General features: G+C 38.7%; 1 protein-coding gene across 2 annotated transcripts; it reads left to right on the forward strand.

The window, feature by feature from the left end:
- The first annotated feature begins 596 nt into the window (after positions 1-596).
- Positions 597-15,525, forward strand: LOC149424094 (uncharacterized). Of its 2 annotated transcripts, none has more exons than XM_089631161.1 (9): positions 597-924; positions 1,138-1,606; positions 2,006-2,172; positions 3,228-3,409; positions 4,559-4,709; positions 9,326-9,465; positions 12,929-13,058; positions 13,994-14,180; positions 14,480-15,525. In XM_089631161.1, the coding sequence occupies exons 1-9, from the start codon at positions 843-845 to the stop codon at positions 14,781-14,783; spliced, it is 1,812 nt and encodes a 603-aa protein (XP_089487287.1). In that variant the 5' UTR covers positions 597-842; the 3' UTR covers positions 14,784-15,525. The 2 variants fall into 2 exon arrangements, with proteins under 2 accessions (XP_089487287.1, XP_089487288.1); XM_089631162.1 differs by having other exon boundaries at positions 9,341-9,465.
- Positions 15,526-17,928: the final 2,403 nt, after the last annotated feature.

Consider the following 17,928-nt stretch of genomic DNA (forward strand, 5'->3'; position numbering starts at 1 on the left):
ATAGTTCGTTAAGAATGTTTCTCAGATCATATTTTGTGTTTATACTTTAAGTCTATCGCGAGACAGATTGATACAATACGAATTACATTATATATCTCGAACCATGGTATCAATAACTTTCCACATTCGTAAATTTCGACCATTCAATAAATAATCTCAGAATTTCAATTCAGAGTGATTTAAATGTAAACTAAACGTGTCTATCAGGCGGTATTGCATTGTTTTTTATCTGAAAGCAAAACTCTAGTGATATCTCAAGGCGGTTTTCTCAACGCGTCCGAGGTTATGCTTGTTGTTGGGTAAATGTTTCCTTTGTTTCTCTTGGCCCTTTATTCTAGTAAATTTACAGTTCATTAAGCAAACATTTCTCTTTTAAAACGTCGTTAAAGTTGTTGTAATATTATTACATTATCTGAAAATAGCACTCAAATTCCTACTTCTTTCTTTTTTCACACATCATAATTTAAAAATAAAATTTGTTCCGCCAAATTTATCGGTGCTGCCATCGGAAAATTTTCTTCACAGTATCGTGTGGGTAGGCGCGGATGTTGTTTACTCGGAGTTGACTGCCCTAAAATCAATGAAGAATATAGCTGTCAAAGCTATGTATTTGTGTTGTATTGTCAAAATTTTATAAAAACAAAGTGGACGGTATTTCGACAATCGATGATCAAGTAGTGTTGTATTATTCAAATGCGTATTAAAAAATATGCATCGTTTAGCAATAATCTAAACATTCATATCCAAGGTTTCTTAAGTTTTTAAGGTGATATTGTTATTGTCCCCCTGATATTTGCACAATGAACTCATTGTGTATTCTGATGTGATATCAAACTTTTCGGATGGATGTGTCTTTAAACGAAAAGTTATATCAGGCAGTTAGCCGCAGAGATATAATTTGTGTCAACAAACTTTTATCCAAGGGTGAGTTCCAAATTCAAAAAACTTTTGACATTTTTATTTCATTGTATATTTACAAACTACCTTGATATTAGCGAAGTGTCAAATTTTTTTGTTAATGATTTTTTATCGACTTTACAAGCAATCCGATGGATTACCCCATTGATTAGATATTATTTATATTATTAGATATTATTTCTTTGTATGTCATGTATTTTGTTATTGTTTTGTTATCAGGGGCTAGTGCAAATGTGACAAGTGCTTCGGGGAAAACGGCTTTGGGCGCTGCCGCTCACCACGGAGATGTAGAAATCCTCAAACTGCTTCTGGATAATGATTACTCTCCGTCCACTGATCAAATGAAATGGAATAATAGTCCGGCGGGGATGCCGTCCGGCCGCCCGACCCCGCATCAGGGATATGTTTACCACCAGGGGGGTCAGGAATACCCTGGTGTGATGACGTCTCCCGTGCAGGATCCTGGGTACATGTATCCATTTGGCATTGACTACTCACAACAGAACCAAGGCTACTACGTGTTCATCCACGAGGATAACTCTCCCGGCCTGTCCCCCGAGGGCGGGTGGGTCCCGGGGGGTGGGGAAGGGCTGGAGTGGGACGAGGAAGTGGGTGGTGGGGAGGGAGGCGGGGATGCAGAGGAGCATGTTCCCTCCACAGAGGATGACACCTGGGCCGCCCTCTACAAGTAAGTACCACACCTTATTTCTAAAGGCATTCATAGTTCTACATTAAATATATTCCAAACACCTGTTATTTCTGATAAATAACCTCGTCAACAGGACTGTGAGGTCCTGCTGCTGAAATCCCCGTTTTGACCTCTTTTTGAGTCATTTATGGGAAATGGGGAGAGGTTATAACGGAGCTCTCAGCGGTACTCCTATACTTTGTGTTCCAGCATCATTTAGCATCTAACAAAGAAAAATCATTCAACAAGTTGAAGATTTCATTTACACTTTCTCATAAAAAGATCTATTGTTACTTATGTTTAATATTTAAAAACATTGTTTAAAATCTGCTGTCATTTTCACAATCCACGCAGCCGAGAATTTGATTGTTCCTATAATGTGTCGTGTGTTTCCGTCAGATGGTATGCCCAGATGCTGGAGCAGACGGAGGGGCTCCTGGTCCCTGATACGAGCCTGCGAGGGGGTCCCTGGGTGAGGGACTCCCCCGACGCCTGCCAGAGGAGCGCCGCGCATTACGCAGCGGAGCAGGGGCACGTTGGGGCCCTCCGACTACTACTGCAAGCTGGTATAAACATAATATTTTATTTTCTTAAAGCTAAATAAGTGTCCTTCTCAAGGAATTTAAATAAATATAGAAATATGACATAAACAAACACAATAATACCATTGTGAGGTCAATGACGCTTCCAGAATGGCGGCGCACTTGTTCACACATAAAATAAATATATTGCAAGTCAAAACAACACAGTATAAAAGTATTAGGATATATTATTTTCTTTTCGAGCGAATAAAATATATTTTAGGAGCATTTTAAGGTAAAAAATCCCAAGAAAAGAAAGCATGTTTTGACATTGCCGATAGGCAAGGCTGGCGTTCAACAGTTAGAAATTTTACCTTGCCTAAAGGTAAAGTTGGCGCACAATCGACAATAAGTCTAGTCGATTGTTTTATTAGTGTAAATCTATTGTATAGTAATGTAATCAAATCTGCTAATGAATCCGTTTCATAATAATGTAGTTTGTAATGTATTTGTACGTTTTCACACTGATTTATGTGGTTTTTAAATGGGTTGCTTATTTTACATTCGACATACATTTAAGTAAGCAATCACCGCTGAATCAAAAATACTAATTTCGGTTGTCTGTACTTCCCGCGTAACTTTGGTTAAATGAACTCAATTTTGCTTTGATTTAAGTGTTATTTTCAAAATTGAAACTGACTGTATGAAGAATTCAGACAAGCGGTAAAGTACCTACCCTTGACATAATATTCTTAACAGAAAATTCTTTTAACTGTCATTTTCATAATTGGAAATGATTTTTCAAGAATTAAGATTATCCCGCGACTGTTCACGGGTCTGTGCTAGTTGATTATAAAAAGTATATTAAATTCAATATTTTGTAATGAAAATTCATATCAATACATTTTATCCACTGCGGGGTTAATCAAACCCAAAATCTAAAAATCAATTGTGCAAACCATCAATCAATGTGGCTGTCAATTGATGGCCGTGTTCGTAGTATTCCATATTGGAGCTTTGTTTGTACTGCCAGTATCAACTTGCTCACTTGAATTGAAATATCACATATAAATATTTGTCGCTATTATTATTATTATCAGGTTGCAAGGTGGACGGTGTGGACAGCACGGGGCTAACTCCTCTGCACCTGGCCGTGTCGCGTGGGCACCTGGGGGCCGCGCGGGCGTTGCTGAGCGGGGGTGCTGACCCTGGGCGGAGAGCCCTGCCGCTGCACCCCTCTACCCCGCTGCATATCGCTGCCGCAGGGGGGCATCTTCAAATTGTGAGTATAAAATAATAAATTAATTTTCATTCATAATGATAGATTTTAAAAACGATCTAAACCACACATTCCGAAACAGTTCCAAATGGCTAAGACATCATTATGATGTAGAAAACGCCACTGACTGGCACCGAAGTTGCCCGGAATAACATATTTGGGATTAGAAACAACATTATGGCGACAAATCAAAAATGGCACAATCATTACGGAAAATTTATTCGTCAATATAAAAATAAAATAAAACACATTCATAATTATAATTTTTTTCGAGAAAAAAATAAACGGGATAATACTAAGGAGGTAAAAAAGTGGAACCAATTTCTTTGCTCCATGTCTCATCTAAATATAATACATCAATGGGGATTTACGGGATCAAATTTGAATTCTCGATAAATTAGTTCCAATTTAGAAAATGGCAACTACAGTAATTTTATTAATAGGTACGTACTTTATCACTTCCTTTACTCTATCACAAATTCCCCAAACAAACGCTTCCAATTCTGAAAATGATGATGCTTAAATTCGAAGCAAATCAAAGAGTTCCCTGAACTGGAGTTACAGACAGATCATAACCGAAATTAGTATTTTCAATATATTAACAATTTGAAAATGCTAAACAAATACTTGTGAGAAACTGAATGGACGAATGGTGGTGATGAAAATGAGAAAACCTTATAAATTATGTTCTGTCCAACGGTGAAAAAATTCTCACAGCTGAAATAACTGAGCTCGGCCACTGGTGACTAAAATAAATGTCATTTCTTTTCTTCTTCTCAGTACTGACTCTTCTACACCTGCCATTTACCCTATTTACCTATAGTGTCTATTGCCTATAAATACATCCCATACTGTGGGATATTAGCAAGGCCAGCCCCGAGTCAAACTGCACCTTACCCTAGTAAAAACCTCAAGGGCGCTATATTAGGTGTTAGATATTATCAGCGCCTTGGCTCTTTGGCTTCTTGGCTTCTTGGCTTCTTGGCTTCTTGGCACCTCGTCAAATCGGCGCCCTGAGCGGACTGCTTAATTGCACCCGCACAGGGCCGGCCTTGGATATTCTGAGGACAGAAGTTCCAATGTGACCAAAATATTTTAACATTATCCTTCTATTATTAAAAATATTAACATCATTGGACTATGTATTTCCAGATAGAGCTTCTGATCTCAGCTGGCGCTCCCCTGGAGTTGCGAGACAGCGCGGAGAGGACGGCACTCCAAACAGCCTCGGAGTACGCACAAACGGACGCTGTCAAACTTCTCGTTCAAGTGGGTGCCAACATAAACGTCGAAGATATCAATGGTAGGTTAATAATCAGCTATCTTTTATCTGTCCCCATGAAGGTTATCGCGCACATATCAGCTCGGAATCAGATCAGCATCACCTTGCCGTCAACCAGCCTTCAATGCAACGCAGGCATCACTGGAGCGGTTTAGTTGGGCGACAGTGTGAAGGCGAGGTGATGCCATTACGGAGCCGATTAGTGTACCTTGCAGTGCGAACTTTCATACAAAGAATACTGAAGGCTTGAGGTGAGGCATGCCGGGGTTATATGTGTCCGATAACTTTACTACGTAAAAATTTATTTTACTTACTGAATTCAGTTAAATAAAATTTGAATCTTATATTCGTATAAAATAAGCTAAAGAATCAATTTTTTGAATAATTCAATATTCTTATTAAAATTTCTTAAAGAACTCTTTAAAAATCCATCTCTGTGAATAAAATGGGAATACTACAATTTGAAGGCACTGGGCACTATAACGTAAAATAAAGTTTTCAGAATAGAAATTTTGAGATTTTTTTTCCAATTATGTATTTAAATAAGTTTTAGTTGTAAAATGTATATTGGACAGCATTAGAATCCATGACATTACAAATTATAGACATGTTGTAGAGATCTCAAAAGTGGCAGGCCAAAGTTATGGTTAATATCATACTCTCGATTATTTCAATATACGTAATATCAAACTGTCTCGCGTTTTTTTTATAATTATTTTTTTTTTTAATAAATAGTTAATACATATCAAAAAACAAGTCCTGCTAAGCCAATTGAATTGGCTTGTCAACAGGTGCTTAAATTTTATTTACATATAGATTTTAGAAGTTATAATTTACATGTTATATCTACAGATTCAACATTTTTTCATACAATTTTTCATACATATTAAAGTAAATATTTTTTCTAATAGCCAATTTTTCACCATATATTTAACCTTATTCATAGACCCACATTGCTTTATAGTGTCAGGTAATAAATTAAATATCTTTGGTATGTTGTATTCAAACGTTCTCTGTCCGTACTTATTATTAAATTTCGGAACTATTAACCCGTCATTGAATAATAACAATAATAATAACGTGAATCTAGTGCTGTATTTATGTTCTAATTTCTCTTTATGCTGCGGGGTAAATATATGCTGAATTATTATTTTTTGCCATAGTATAGCCTTAACAGGTAAAATTTTGGCACTCTGAAACAGCAACGGTGTATTATGTCTCTTTTTGAAAATATTAGGGACGACTAGTAATTTTACAATTGCGTTTTGTACAACTTGGACTTGTTTCAGATTGGTTATAGTAGTATTTCCCCATATCTTATAATAGATTCTGCCATTGACATATAAATTATTTAAAGTGTTTCAACTGATAGGAAAAAATTTAATGTGTACATTCTGCCAGCAATTGATCTGAGTCTTGTACAGGTTTTTTTTTAATGTGTTTGTCCCGTTTGAAAAAGCAATCTACTGTAACACCAAGATAGACATAACCCTTTAAGGACGCTCCAACACGAGCGTGCATATTCAATGAAAAAATTCCCGCGCTTCGCCTAATCAACTTTTCGGAACGAAGACGACGGCAAACGATAGTGCACAAAATTAGCTACCCACTAATTTAGATTGTTCCCGTCATCGGCCGGCCAGTTGATATAAGTGAGGCGACCAGGATGGCAGTGTTTTTCTCCGATGAGAGCAGTAGACGTAAGTGATGTTATTTTGTACATTTTTTAATTGATACATCATGCAATTGTTATTAGTTTGTTGTTTTAATGCCGGTGGTTGTATTTTACAAGTATTTACATTGAAAACTTGAGATTTTTTAAATAGAATCACACTTTTTGGATCAGGAGTCACGATCGTGACGGTTAGGCCTAACGTTACTTTAGGCAGTTTTTGTTATTGACTAATACTTCGTTGATTTGATCACTATTATTCACATTTTTTGCAGAGATGGAGCTGAATAGTGATTTAGTACTGCAACTGATAGGAGATGGTAACAATTCAGAAGTGGATGGCATGGATGACGATGAAGAATTACCTCCCCAAATGCCATATGACCATGTTGATGAAGAAGCTCCACCAATACCGACCCCATCTCAACTTCCACGCAGGATTGTAGGCCAAAGAAGCGCCGGCCCGGTTAGAAGAAGACTTTGGAGACGGGTGCCATTTAACCAAAAAGGACACAGCTACCCGCAGCGTGACGACCCAGGAGTAATTCGAGAACCAAATAAATATTTTGAAGACTACTTTGACGACCAGTTTTTCGAACACTCTGCCATGTGTACCAATAACTATTACATGCGCCACACTGGCCGTATTTTAAATACGAATGTCGTGGAGTTAAAGAAGCTCATAGGAATTCATTTTATCATGGGATACATCCCATACCCGCGGATGTACATGTACTGGCGAGAAGGAATGCGATTGGGCTTAGTTGCGGACGTAATGGCCAGAGACCGATTCAAGACTCTGCGTACAGCGTTACACGTTGTTGACAGTGATACACCTCCACCAGGGAATAACAACACACTTTGGAAGGTACAACCTGTACTAAACCAGGTTAAAAAAGCATGTGATAGACTGGAAAGGCAGCCGGGATTTTATTCTATAGATGAGCAAATGATCCCTTTTAGTGGTGTATGCCCGCGTGGGCTGCGACAAGTTATCAAAACTAAGCCACGACCCCAAGGTCTAAAAGCTTTCGTGGCTACAACTCACGATGGGCTCATGATTGATTTTGAAGTCTATCGAGGTGCTAGCACTCCGATTGGAGACAGATCATTAGGAGTTGGGGCATCGATAATATTGCATCTTTCGAAAAGCATTCCAAGAGGAAGTTGCATTTATTTTGACCGCTACTTCTCGTCCATACCATTACTTGAAAAACTGAACGCTATGGGACTGCACGGCACAGGTACGCTAATGATGAATCGAATACCTGAGCGGAAAAGCATAGATTTTAAACAAGATCGTCATATGCAGCGCGGTGAATCTCAGCAGTTCGTGAGCGACGATGTGGTAGTTGTCAAATGGATAGACAGCAAATCTGTACTAGTTTCTTCAAATTGCACATCTGCAGACGAAACAGTAACTGTGAAACGCTGGAATAAAAATTGTTCAGCTTTCATTGATGTCACCGCTCCTAAAGTAATCGCTAATTACAATCAACACATGGGCGGCGTTGACATTCTCGATCAGTCTATTGAATACTACCGCACATTTATGAAGACAAGGAAATGGACCCTAAAAGTCATACTCCATTTCTTTGACTTGGCCATTTCCAACGCATGGCGCTTGTATAAATTAGATTGTGCGGCAGCTGGGGTTCCAGGCAACAAAGTTATGGACTTGTTGGAGTTTCGCATGCAAGTTGCAGATGGACTTACCAACGCACCTATTCGCCAAAGGAGGATTAGCGAGAGTGATGGTGAGGCTGTTGAAAATTTAGAGCCAAATGTGAAGTATAGGCGATCGAACCAACCCTCTCAAGCTAAAAGGTACGACGGCTATGACCATCTTCCATGTTTTGACGAGATTGAAAATCCTCGTGCCTGCAGAATGGAAAATTGTAAAAGCAGGTCAAAGATTAGGTGTGAAAAGTGCGATGCGTATCTCTGCCTTTCAAGGAAAAAAAATTGCTTTGCAGTTTATCACAAAAAATAAGATTAAATATCGCTATTTTCAAGTCTGATTGAAAAATAGCAGTCTTTTATTATTAATTAAGCGCGATATTTTTTTGTCAGATCTCAATTCTAGCTACACAAACACATTGAAGACTTATTCTTACATCTTGTTACTATGATTATAAAATGTATTATGTGATTACCTAAATAATAAATGTTATTTTTGCTAAACCGAATTTTATTTCTGCTAAACAAGCACAAAAAAGCCGAAATTCTAACAGCGTCACGACCGTGCATTAGTAGAGTTCTAGCCCAAACGTCACGATCGTGCAGGGGTAGTATATGACCTTGGGGATAGCTAGGATTTTTTTATTATTTTTTACATCTGCCTTATAAGGCCGTTTTGTAAGATATGTAACTGCAAAAAAAATGTGATTTTAGAAAAAAAAATTTCAGGCCTGAAAGGGATATTCTGTAACTAATTCTAAGCTTTCACATTTACAATTAATTACAGTTGCGTTAGGTTGTGTGCCAACTCCAACAGTGGAGACTTGTACTCACAAAAATGAGTGGTGCGCTAAAAATATTGCCAGTCTATCCGTCCGTCAGGTCAGGTAAACCTTCAGCGGTGAAGGACACTAAAAAATAGCAATTTTTAAGTCCTGGTATTATTTCACTTTTGTCAAGCATCTAGCCTATAGTGATATAATAACAGAACTTGAATGGGACTTTCACAGAAACCGAAAATGAACGTTGAAATTTGAAGAATTGTTCAAATTCTCCAAAGCAACCTGTCCTAAATCCAGCGAAAAATCTTACCCCCTAACTAATAATCCTGTTTTAAATTTTGCACAAATGATAAACAACCATTTACCCTAAATTAATGGTTGTTTATCAGTTGTGTAAATTTTATAACATGTTTACTATTAAGACCTCTAATGTACAATTCTTTGTTTCATCTGAACATAAAATTATGAACATGTATTTACCCCCATTAAAATAATCTGTTAAGCTTTTCTTGTTGAAGGTTCCACTCCGCTGTGTGAGGCGGTGCGCCAGGGGCAGGTGGAGATAGTGAAGGTGCTCCTGGAGTTTGGGGCCCGAGCGCCCCCGCACCATCACCTCCTGCACTACGCTGTTTTACACAGACAGGTACACTTCAGCTTTTTTATTTTTAATGCAAATGGACCTTCAATTGCCCAAGTTTCGACGTACATTTCGGGATTACTACCTCTAGCATTATTTTCTTCCAATCTAACTAGAGTTGCAGTAGATATTGTAAAAAAAAAAGAAAAAAAAAACATATATATACGAAATGAATGTCGATCCTACACAATCGGTATTTGACTCAGTTGTTAGCGCGGTTGACTCCAGTCCCTGGGGAGGAAGTTTCAATCCTCAGTGAAACCATTTTTTGTTGTTGTTAGTTTAAAAGGACATTTTAAATGTTTACAGCAGTTACGAGCCAGTCCCTGGTAAGTAACTTTCGATCCTAAGTCAAATCAAAGAAAAATAGGATGTTTTAAACATAACTATTAATAAAAATAAATGTATTATAGTAAAAAAACTTAGGTTTTTACGGGATGATTTTTTTTCCATGTAGTCAAATTCTACTCAAAGTCTTTCGTAAATCACCTAAATTCTTGCCCACGCCTCACACCACAGGGAAACTCTGCTGTTTATGCTATCAATAGACCGTCCGAAGCCTTATGTTTATTCTTGATGGTTATAATTGGAGATGTAGCGAATATTCCGCCACTATTCGGTATTCAGCTTATTCGGCAAATTGTGATGAATAAAAACCAGTTTTTCTGCATTTGCTGGTAACAGACAATTGCGATTTTCTTCGTAGACTATTTTTTTTTTTTTTTTAAAGTCGGAGGCGGTTTACTTACGTTCCCCGCGAGCACTTAGGCCATAGGCCCATTGTACTATCTCCCATTTTACCTCATTCCCTTGCCAGTAACCCGGTCCCTTTTATGAAGTTCACTAGGGCTGTCATTGGATATGTGGCGATGTCTTCTGGTTCCACACTGTGTCTTCCCAGGTATCTGAGCCTTATTCCCAGCAGAGCGGGACATTGGCACCATAGGTGAATTGGAGTCTCTTCCTCCTCTTCACATTTCCTACAGATGTTGGTGTTTTCCACTCCCAACAGTTGCATGTGTCTCCTGAGATGGCAGTGTCCCGTTAATAGTCCTACCAGTTCCCTCAGTGAGTTTCTGTCCATATCGAGTAGTTGCCTGGTTCGGTTAGGGTCCGGTCCGTTTATGAGTACTTTAGATTGCCTCATTCCGGGTGCCTTCTTCCATTCCTTCCAGTGTTGGGATTTGACCCACCTCTTGATATGTAGTTTGGTGTGGCAAGCTGCTACTCCTACAGCCGGCTCAGATCCCGCAAGTGGTGCTTTCGCCCCTTTCCTTGCTAGTTCGTCAGCCCGCTCGTTGCCCTCAATACCTTTATGTCCTGGTACCCAGAGCAGGGTTACTTTATTGATGGTCGCCAGTTCTATTAGGATAGTCCTGCATTCCATCACCAGTCTGGAGTCGCATCGGTTACTTTCCAGTGCCATTAAGGCCGCCTGGCTATCCGAACATATGTTTATGTTCTTATTTCTGTACCCGATACTCATATTCTCCTGTGCGCAGGCTAAGATGGCTTTCATCTCAGCTTGAAACACAGTGCAGTGCATTCCTAGAGGTATACTGAGTTCCCTCTTAGATCCCTGTAGACAGACCCCGGCCCCTGTTCCTTCCTCCATCTTGGACCCGTCTGTGAACCAGATTAGTTCCTGTTTGGAGTTTGGACCTGGGACCGAGTCCCATTCCTCCCTTGTGGGGTACGTCACTTTAAACAGCTGTCCGAAGAAGTATTCGGCTTGCTTGCCGTCCTGCTTCATCCCAGCCGTCGGACTAATTGCCCTCAGTCTTATTCCTATCTCCGTGTGACTGTTTCTGGGCAACTCTCCTCTCCATTGGCCATTGCAATGTAACCTGTAGGCTGCCGCCATCGCCGCCCCCTCTATTTCTATGTTTAGTGGGGGTAGGTTCAGCAGCACTCCCATGGCTAGTATTGGAGTGGTTCTCATGGCTCCTGTGATGCTTCTGCATGCAAGTCCCTGTATGTGATTGAGTGTGACCATCACTGTTTTCAGTGTTGTTCTCCTCCACCAGACCAGGGCTGCGTGCATGATCCTTGGTTTTACAACGGCTGTGTAAAGCCATTGCATCATTTTAGGTTTGAGACCCCACGTTCTGCCGCAGATTCGCCTAGTTGCCCACATCAGAGCACAGGCCTTTCTGCCTACAGTTTCCACCTGGTTTTTCCAGCTCAGTTTGGCATCTATGATGACTCCGAGGTACTTAACCGTGTCAGAAGGTTCTAATTCCTTTCCATAGAAGGTTGGATTGCTCCATCCTTCTAGTTTCCTTTTACGCGTAAAGATTACTAGTTCTGTCTTGTCTGGGTTGACTGACAGTCCTGTTTCTTCACACCATTCTTCCACTGTTGCCAGTGTTGACTGTATAAGGCCTCGGGTTGTGTCTGCATCCCAACACCTTATTATGGTTGCAATGTCATCCGCATACCCTTGCGTATATAGGCCCCTGTTGTTGAGTTTCCGGATGAGGTTGTCCACCACCAGGCTCCACAGCAAGGGTGATAAGACCCCTCCCTGTGGACACCCTCGTGTCACCAGCACTTTGATGCTTACCTCACCCCTTGTCACCGTAAGTATCCGGCCTGAGAGCATGTTCCTCAGCCACCTTCTGGTGGTTTTGTCGAGTCCATGTCTTTCTGCCGCTTCATCAATGGATTTAATAGTGGTGCAGTTAAATGCTCCCTCTATATCCAGGAATAGCCCTACCGCCAGTTCCCCAGTCGCTTGTGCCTGCTCCAGTTTGTACACCAACCTGTGCAGTGCCGCGTCGACTGACTTACCTGCTTGGTAAGCAAATTGTAACTCGTGGAGGGGCTTCTCTTTCAGTGCCCCGTCCCTTATGTGCCTGTCCATTAGCCTCTCCATTGTCTTCAAAAGAAATGAGGTGAGGCTAGGTTCGTAGACTATATAACTTCCAAAAATAGTCTCTTTCTATAGACATTACTGCAAGGTGACGAAAGTTACATTTTAACAAACTTCCACCACTTATAAGGGTTTAAGACTTAATGTTAAATAGCAATCACACAGCTAACGTAGGCGCGATTTTTAATTGTTCGTAGTTGTAAAAAAAAGGTATTTAACAAAAGCAAAAACAATCTGCAATCACAAAAATGTAAACAAAACATGCCGTGACACGATCTGTTCGCAAATGAGCCAAATACTCCCGCCCCGTCGCCCCTGCATGCACCATAACCAGACAGGTTACCTGTACGCGTATAGGCCGAGAGCGCTGCCTGAATTGTTTTTTTATGTCTTTCATATTCTCAAACACTAATTACAAATTTTACAGTTTCCGTATATTTTATATTAAATATTTGACTTGTTTGTCACCTTTTTTGATAGTGATGCCTATAGCGCAGGAGCCACAAAACAGCTTATAGGTAAATTTAACAAGATTATTGTCATTGCAAATATTTCCTTACTGAAAGAATCACTTGAATGTTGAATGTTGTTCAGATGGAGGTGGCCCGGATCCTGGTGGAGGCAGGGGCCTGGGTGGACCTGCGGGACGACAATGGGGACACGCCCCTGCTGCTGGCCGCACGCTCGGGGCAGGCAAAGCTGGCGGAGATGTTGCTCTCTAAGGGTTAGTTGCACCTAACGTAACCTCTTCACCGCCTTACTATCTCATCATTTGAGTTCCGATCCAATTAAACCACTTTGTGGAAAAAACTGTATTATGAAGTAATGCAAAATCATGTGCTTTTGGTTTGAAATATTGATAGCGTAAAAATATTTAAGATGCTCTTATTAAATACTGCGAGTAGAACGCATCTTGGTATTTTTACAAACCCAGGAAAAAATAAAGTATCAGACCTATATAAACTGCATTAAAGTTCAAAATCCATTACTTACAAACCCCTTTTCGGTTGTGATTTTATTACATAATGTTGCAAATTAAATTCGTTAACAAATTATTGTAAAACATTTATATCAACGGTCCCGAAGTACAATGTTGGGTGTACAAATTTGTAGTTTTTAGCTGTTTAATTTTTGGTTCTACGTTTTTACTGTTTTTGAGGTCAAAGGTTTTATTTGACATATTGCATTAAACCCTTTTTATTTATTATCAAAAACAGTAAAAATGCAGAAACAAAACTTTAAACAGCTCTACTGCAAACTACAAATTTGCAAATTCGACATTGTTCTTCGGGACCGTTGATATATTTATGCCATAACTTTACAAAATAAAATAAAACACACTTTGTGACAATGTTTTTTCTTGTATAAATCAAAACCAGCGGCTGGTGTTAAGCGGGAATTAAATCTTATCGCCATCTATATAAGGAGTGTTATTGTTAGCGGCCCTATTCCAAATGTTACACGACGTGGTGGTCAGATTCAAACTGACGGTGGTCACACGGATGCCAGCTTGGGCAACCGGACTTTAAAAATATTCATTCAACGTATGCAACGTAAGCATTCATATTTCTAACATTAGGTTGAAAAATAAACAAACCTACCAAACACAATTATTGGTTGTTTATAGAAATGAATAAATAAAATCATGTCTATTTGTAGGTGCCTCGGTGGACTACCCCAACAGCCTTACGGGGTCCACGGCGCTGCACGAGGCCGTGGAGTGTGTGGCGGAGTACTCAGCCTTCGAGGAGCTGTTTACCTGCCTGCAGGACCACGCTGTCAACCTCAACGCCACCTCCCTGGTCAGTGATGACACACCGCTCTTCAGAGCCATCCTGTTGCAGAGGTAATGGACCTCTTAACGCTTATTATGAAATACCGTTTTTCTGCAGAAACGCAATGGAAAGTACTTGTGTATTGAGTGTCACACAAAACAATGGTCGTAACATGCTAGTTAGTGCCTTTGTGTGAAAGGAATACCAACATTACTAAAATTTTACCTAACCCAACCTATAGTTACACCAATACTTTACTCGGATGGTAACATGTGTTTCACAGCTTGGCATATAATGCACCATGATCGTAAATATAAACCTAACCTCTTTTTAAAGCTTAATAATTACAAATTTAATATGAAACCTTCAGGGATAAAGTGGCAGAACTCCTCATTAAGCACGGTGCAGACGTGAACCTGTGCTCGCTGCAGCACTGCGTGGTGGACAACCTGTCCCTGGCGTTGAAGCGGGGCTCCCTGGGGCTGGCGCGCCTGCTGGTGCTGGCAGGCGCCCCACCACCCCCCTCATGGGGCCGCAGCCCCCGTCCTCTCACCCACCTGGCCCGCCTTGCCCTGCGCACCGCCCTGCAGCCCGCACCTCTCTTCAAATCTGTGCAGAGACTGCCGCTGCCCACCCCTCTCAAGGGTTTCCTCATGCTCGAGGACGAAGACTAAGCGCTAGGCCACGTAACGCGATGTGACTCAAATGTTTTCCTGTGATTGTGTGAAAGAATTGGCAGTTGAGGCTTGGTTAATTATACGTATACAATAGACTAGTGTCACATTAACTTCCGTAATGAGATTACTAAATTAATATAATCCAAATGTTTAAAAGGAATTTCAATCATTGAACATATTTTATGCTTCCATATTTTTGTCTCCAAACACTAAGGCGCAGATTTTCATCACCAGCTTAATCCTAGATACGAATTTAAGTAGCTTTCGATTAGTATAACATTTTGTGTCAGAGTCAGATTGGAGATTGATAGTGCTAAAACTTAAACCAACCACTATGTACTTACTTAATCCAGGATGGAATTGACAGCTTTTGAAATTCAAGCATGTTAACAATACAACTATGATGATTTCGTAGTTCATTAAAAATGTTATAACAGTATGTAATTTTATTATGATACATATACCGTAATATTGTCTAAATCAATTACTTACCGTCTTTCTAATTAGATTCTTACACGCTCGTTTAACGTTGATGTGGTAAAACTGGCCTCGAGCCTGGTTTAAGACTGTTTTAACCGAACAAATGCCATGTTAATAAGTCAAGTTTTTCACGGTTCTGCTCTTACGCGCCGCATTAAATTTACACCGCATTTATAAGTAAGGGGGGTAGTGTATAACACTAATATTTCAGAACACTTGTGACAGCCTAAACTTATCGTGTTGTGGATTTGATGATAATATTGTTAAATATGATTTAAGATTTTCACGGCCAAAAGTATTTTTGTTATTTGTTTTTGGGGTATTATGCCGTGTTGCGCTAACTCCTTCTTTAGCCTTAAGGCTAAAGAAGGAGTTAGCGCAACACGGCATAATACCCCAAAAACAAATAACAAAAAAAAAAAAAAAAAAAAAGATAATATTGTTGTTTGTTTTCATCTGGTGAAAATTTTAACATACAGTTTGTCTATAAAAGCTAAAACAAGTGGCACAGATAGGGAGATGATTAATCTGATTTCAAATATGTGTCAAAAAGATAGATAAACCAAGCTCCAAAGCTGATGAAAAACAGGGCATTAGTGTTTGAATGATTTTTGAAAATAAAACTCTGATAATTTGTGTAGGAATTTACATAATAATTATAACATAGATGAAATTTGCCATATTTTAAAATTCATTTGTCTATTTTTACATTTTTAAAACTTTTGCACTTCATTTTGCACATCAGTCCATTACATAATTAGGTATTTATTCCGATACTTATCATTGACTCACATTTTATAGAAATACTTTTCCACTTTTGTCTTAAGTCTTCATTTGTAAAAACAGTCAAATTGAATTTATGAACTAGGCTACTTTAGAATAAAGTGTTATTACAATAAGTGTTTTACACTGGCGTCAGAACAGATACACATGCCGTAACGTTAAATGTGGATATCATTTCGTTGGGCTGGAGGTAAACCACGTTAACAATCTTTTTGGTACAAGGAGGGTTCGAGCATTTCTCGAATAAACTACGAAAACTTTGGACATTGACCGCCAGCGAGCGCTAATTATGAAACATTTGTAAAAGTGTCAAATTGTAACAAAATATTCGATTTTATTCGATCTGGGATTTGTAGTTACAGCTAGAGACAGATAAATAAAGAGGGGAATTCGCGACCATTTTAAAAGAGACTATTAATTCATAATCAGATTTCATTTTCAATCAATAAAATAGCGATAACTACGGTGCAAGTTGCCTGTAGACTGTCGGATTCATTTATTGACAATTCACTGTAAGTTTCACGCCCACGTTACCTCCCAGCTCTGGGCACCTTGTTTTTTTCCTCTCATCCTTATGGTGGGCAGCTCTGTCTCTTCTCATCTCTGTGGTTACTTTGCTGTCTTTTATTTAAATGTGGCTAATTTTATGTAACTGACCAACTACATATGTTTATGTAAAGTTTAATTAAATTACAGAAATTCAAATTGACTACATTTTAATAGCTTTGATTGTAGCAAAAAATATGTGTGTTAATAATGTGCTTTAAATTATGGAAATTTAAAAAAAAAAAAACACTTTTGTTTCCTCAATCAGATTACATCACCACTTCATACTATGTATAATTTGCAAGGGTTATCTTTGACTTTTTTTTTTAATTTTTGCTATTTTCTTGAACAAAAGCTTTTCCAAAAAACAAATTTTATAGAAAAAGAGTATCCCTAATGAAAAAAGTATTATGTACCTATTTCTCAATGCAGATATATACCAAAAAAAAAGTTTCTAGAATGTAGCAAAAATTTGAAAAAAAAATTACAAATATCCATAGTAGTGTATTTTCACAATTTTTTTTTCAATTTTGAAAAAAGAAGAAAATTACGATAGTGAAGGAATTTTTATTTTATTTTTTTGTTGACGTAAAATTTTCTATAACGATTGAATGTGCCATTTTCAATTTGCCGCCAAAACGACATGTTCATTTTTATTTGAAAATTCAGCGGTGTTGACGTCAAGCCGGGCGTCTAACAACAGACCTATCCTACATCATAATGACCTTGTAGCCAGTTGGAACCATTTCAGAATGCGCGGTTTTAGACCGTTTTTTAAATCAATAATTATGAATGAAAATATTTAAATATCCTACACATTTTTAACGATATTCATCATCGTATATCATTATCATAGTTTGTGAAAATACCCTATTATGTCTTTGAGAAAAAAACTAGGTATACATACCGCAATAATATTGTTACATTGAAATTGAATTCACTAGACTGTCTTCTACTAGGAAACATTTAACTAGACATTTTACTCATTCCCACTAATTGGGTTAAAAAAAATGTCATTTGGATACCAAACCAAGGGTGGGAGCAATCTCGCATATTCTATTTCAATATTATCAATAAATTATGAAAATTGAGGGCAATAAATGTGAACATCCATATTAATATTTAGACTAAATGAAAGCGTCAAAATACCTGTGTAACAAAACTCTTAACCTCTGAAAAACCGTTCGTGCACCAGTGACAAGAATTTTTTTCCGCCGACAAACCGTTCATGCGCTGCTTGGCTTTGGAATTTCGCTGTAGTTGGAATTTTTTGATATGCGATTCAAACCTGTATGCCGTGAGTAAGTGCATAAATTTTTTTAACTGAATCGCC

This window comes from Hesperophylax consimilis, chromosome 4 (genome assembly GCF_061612785.1).
Source record: "Hesperophylax consimilis isolate HC1 chromosome 4, BYU_Hcon_1.0, whole genome shotgun sequence".
NCBI classification, from domain to species: domain Eukaryota; kingdom Metazoa; phylum Arthropoda; class Insecta; order Trichoptera; family Limnephilidae; genus Hesperophylax; species Hesperophylax consimilis.

What these genes read in the sequence shown, in the direction of transcription:
- LOC149424094 (XM_089631161.1), top strand. Translation starts at nt 843, where the DNA reads ATGGATGTGTCTTTAAACGAAAAGTTATATCAGGCAGTTAGCCGCAGA. An exon ending in ACCTGGGCCGCCCTCTACAA is followed by an intron (nt 1,607 to 2,005) that starts GTAAGTACCACA and finishes TGTTTCCGTCAG; the next exon opens with ATGGTATGCCCAGATGCTGG. An exon ending in CAGGGGGGCATCTTCAAATT is followed by an intron (nt 3,410 to 4,558) that starts GTGAGTATAAAA and finishes ATGTATTTCCAG; the next exon opens with ATAGAGCTTCTGATCTCAGC.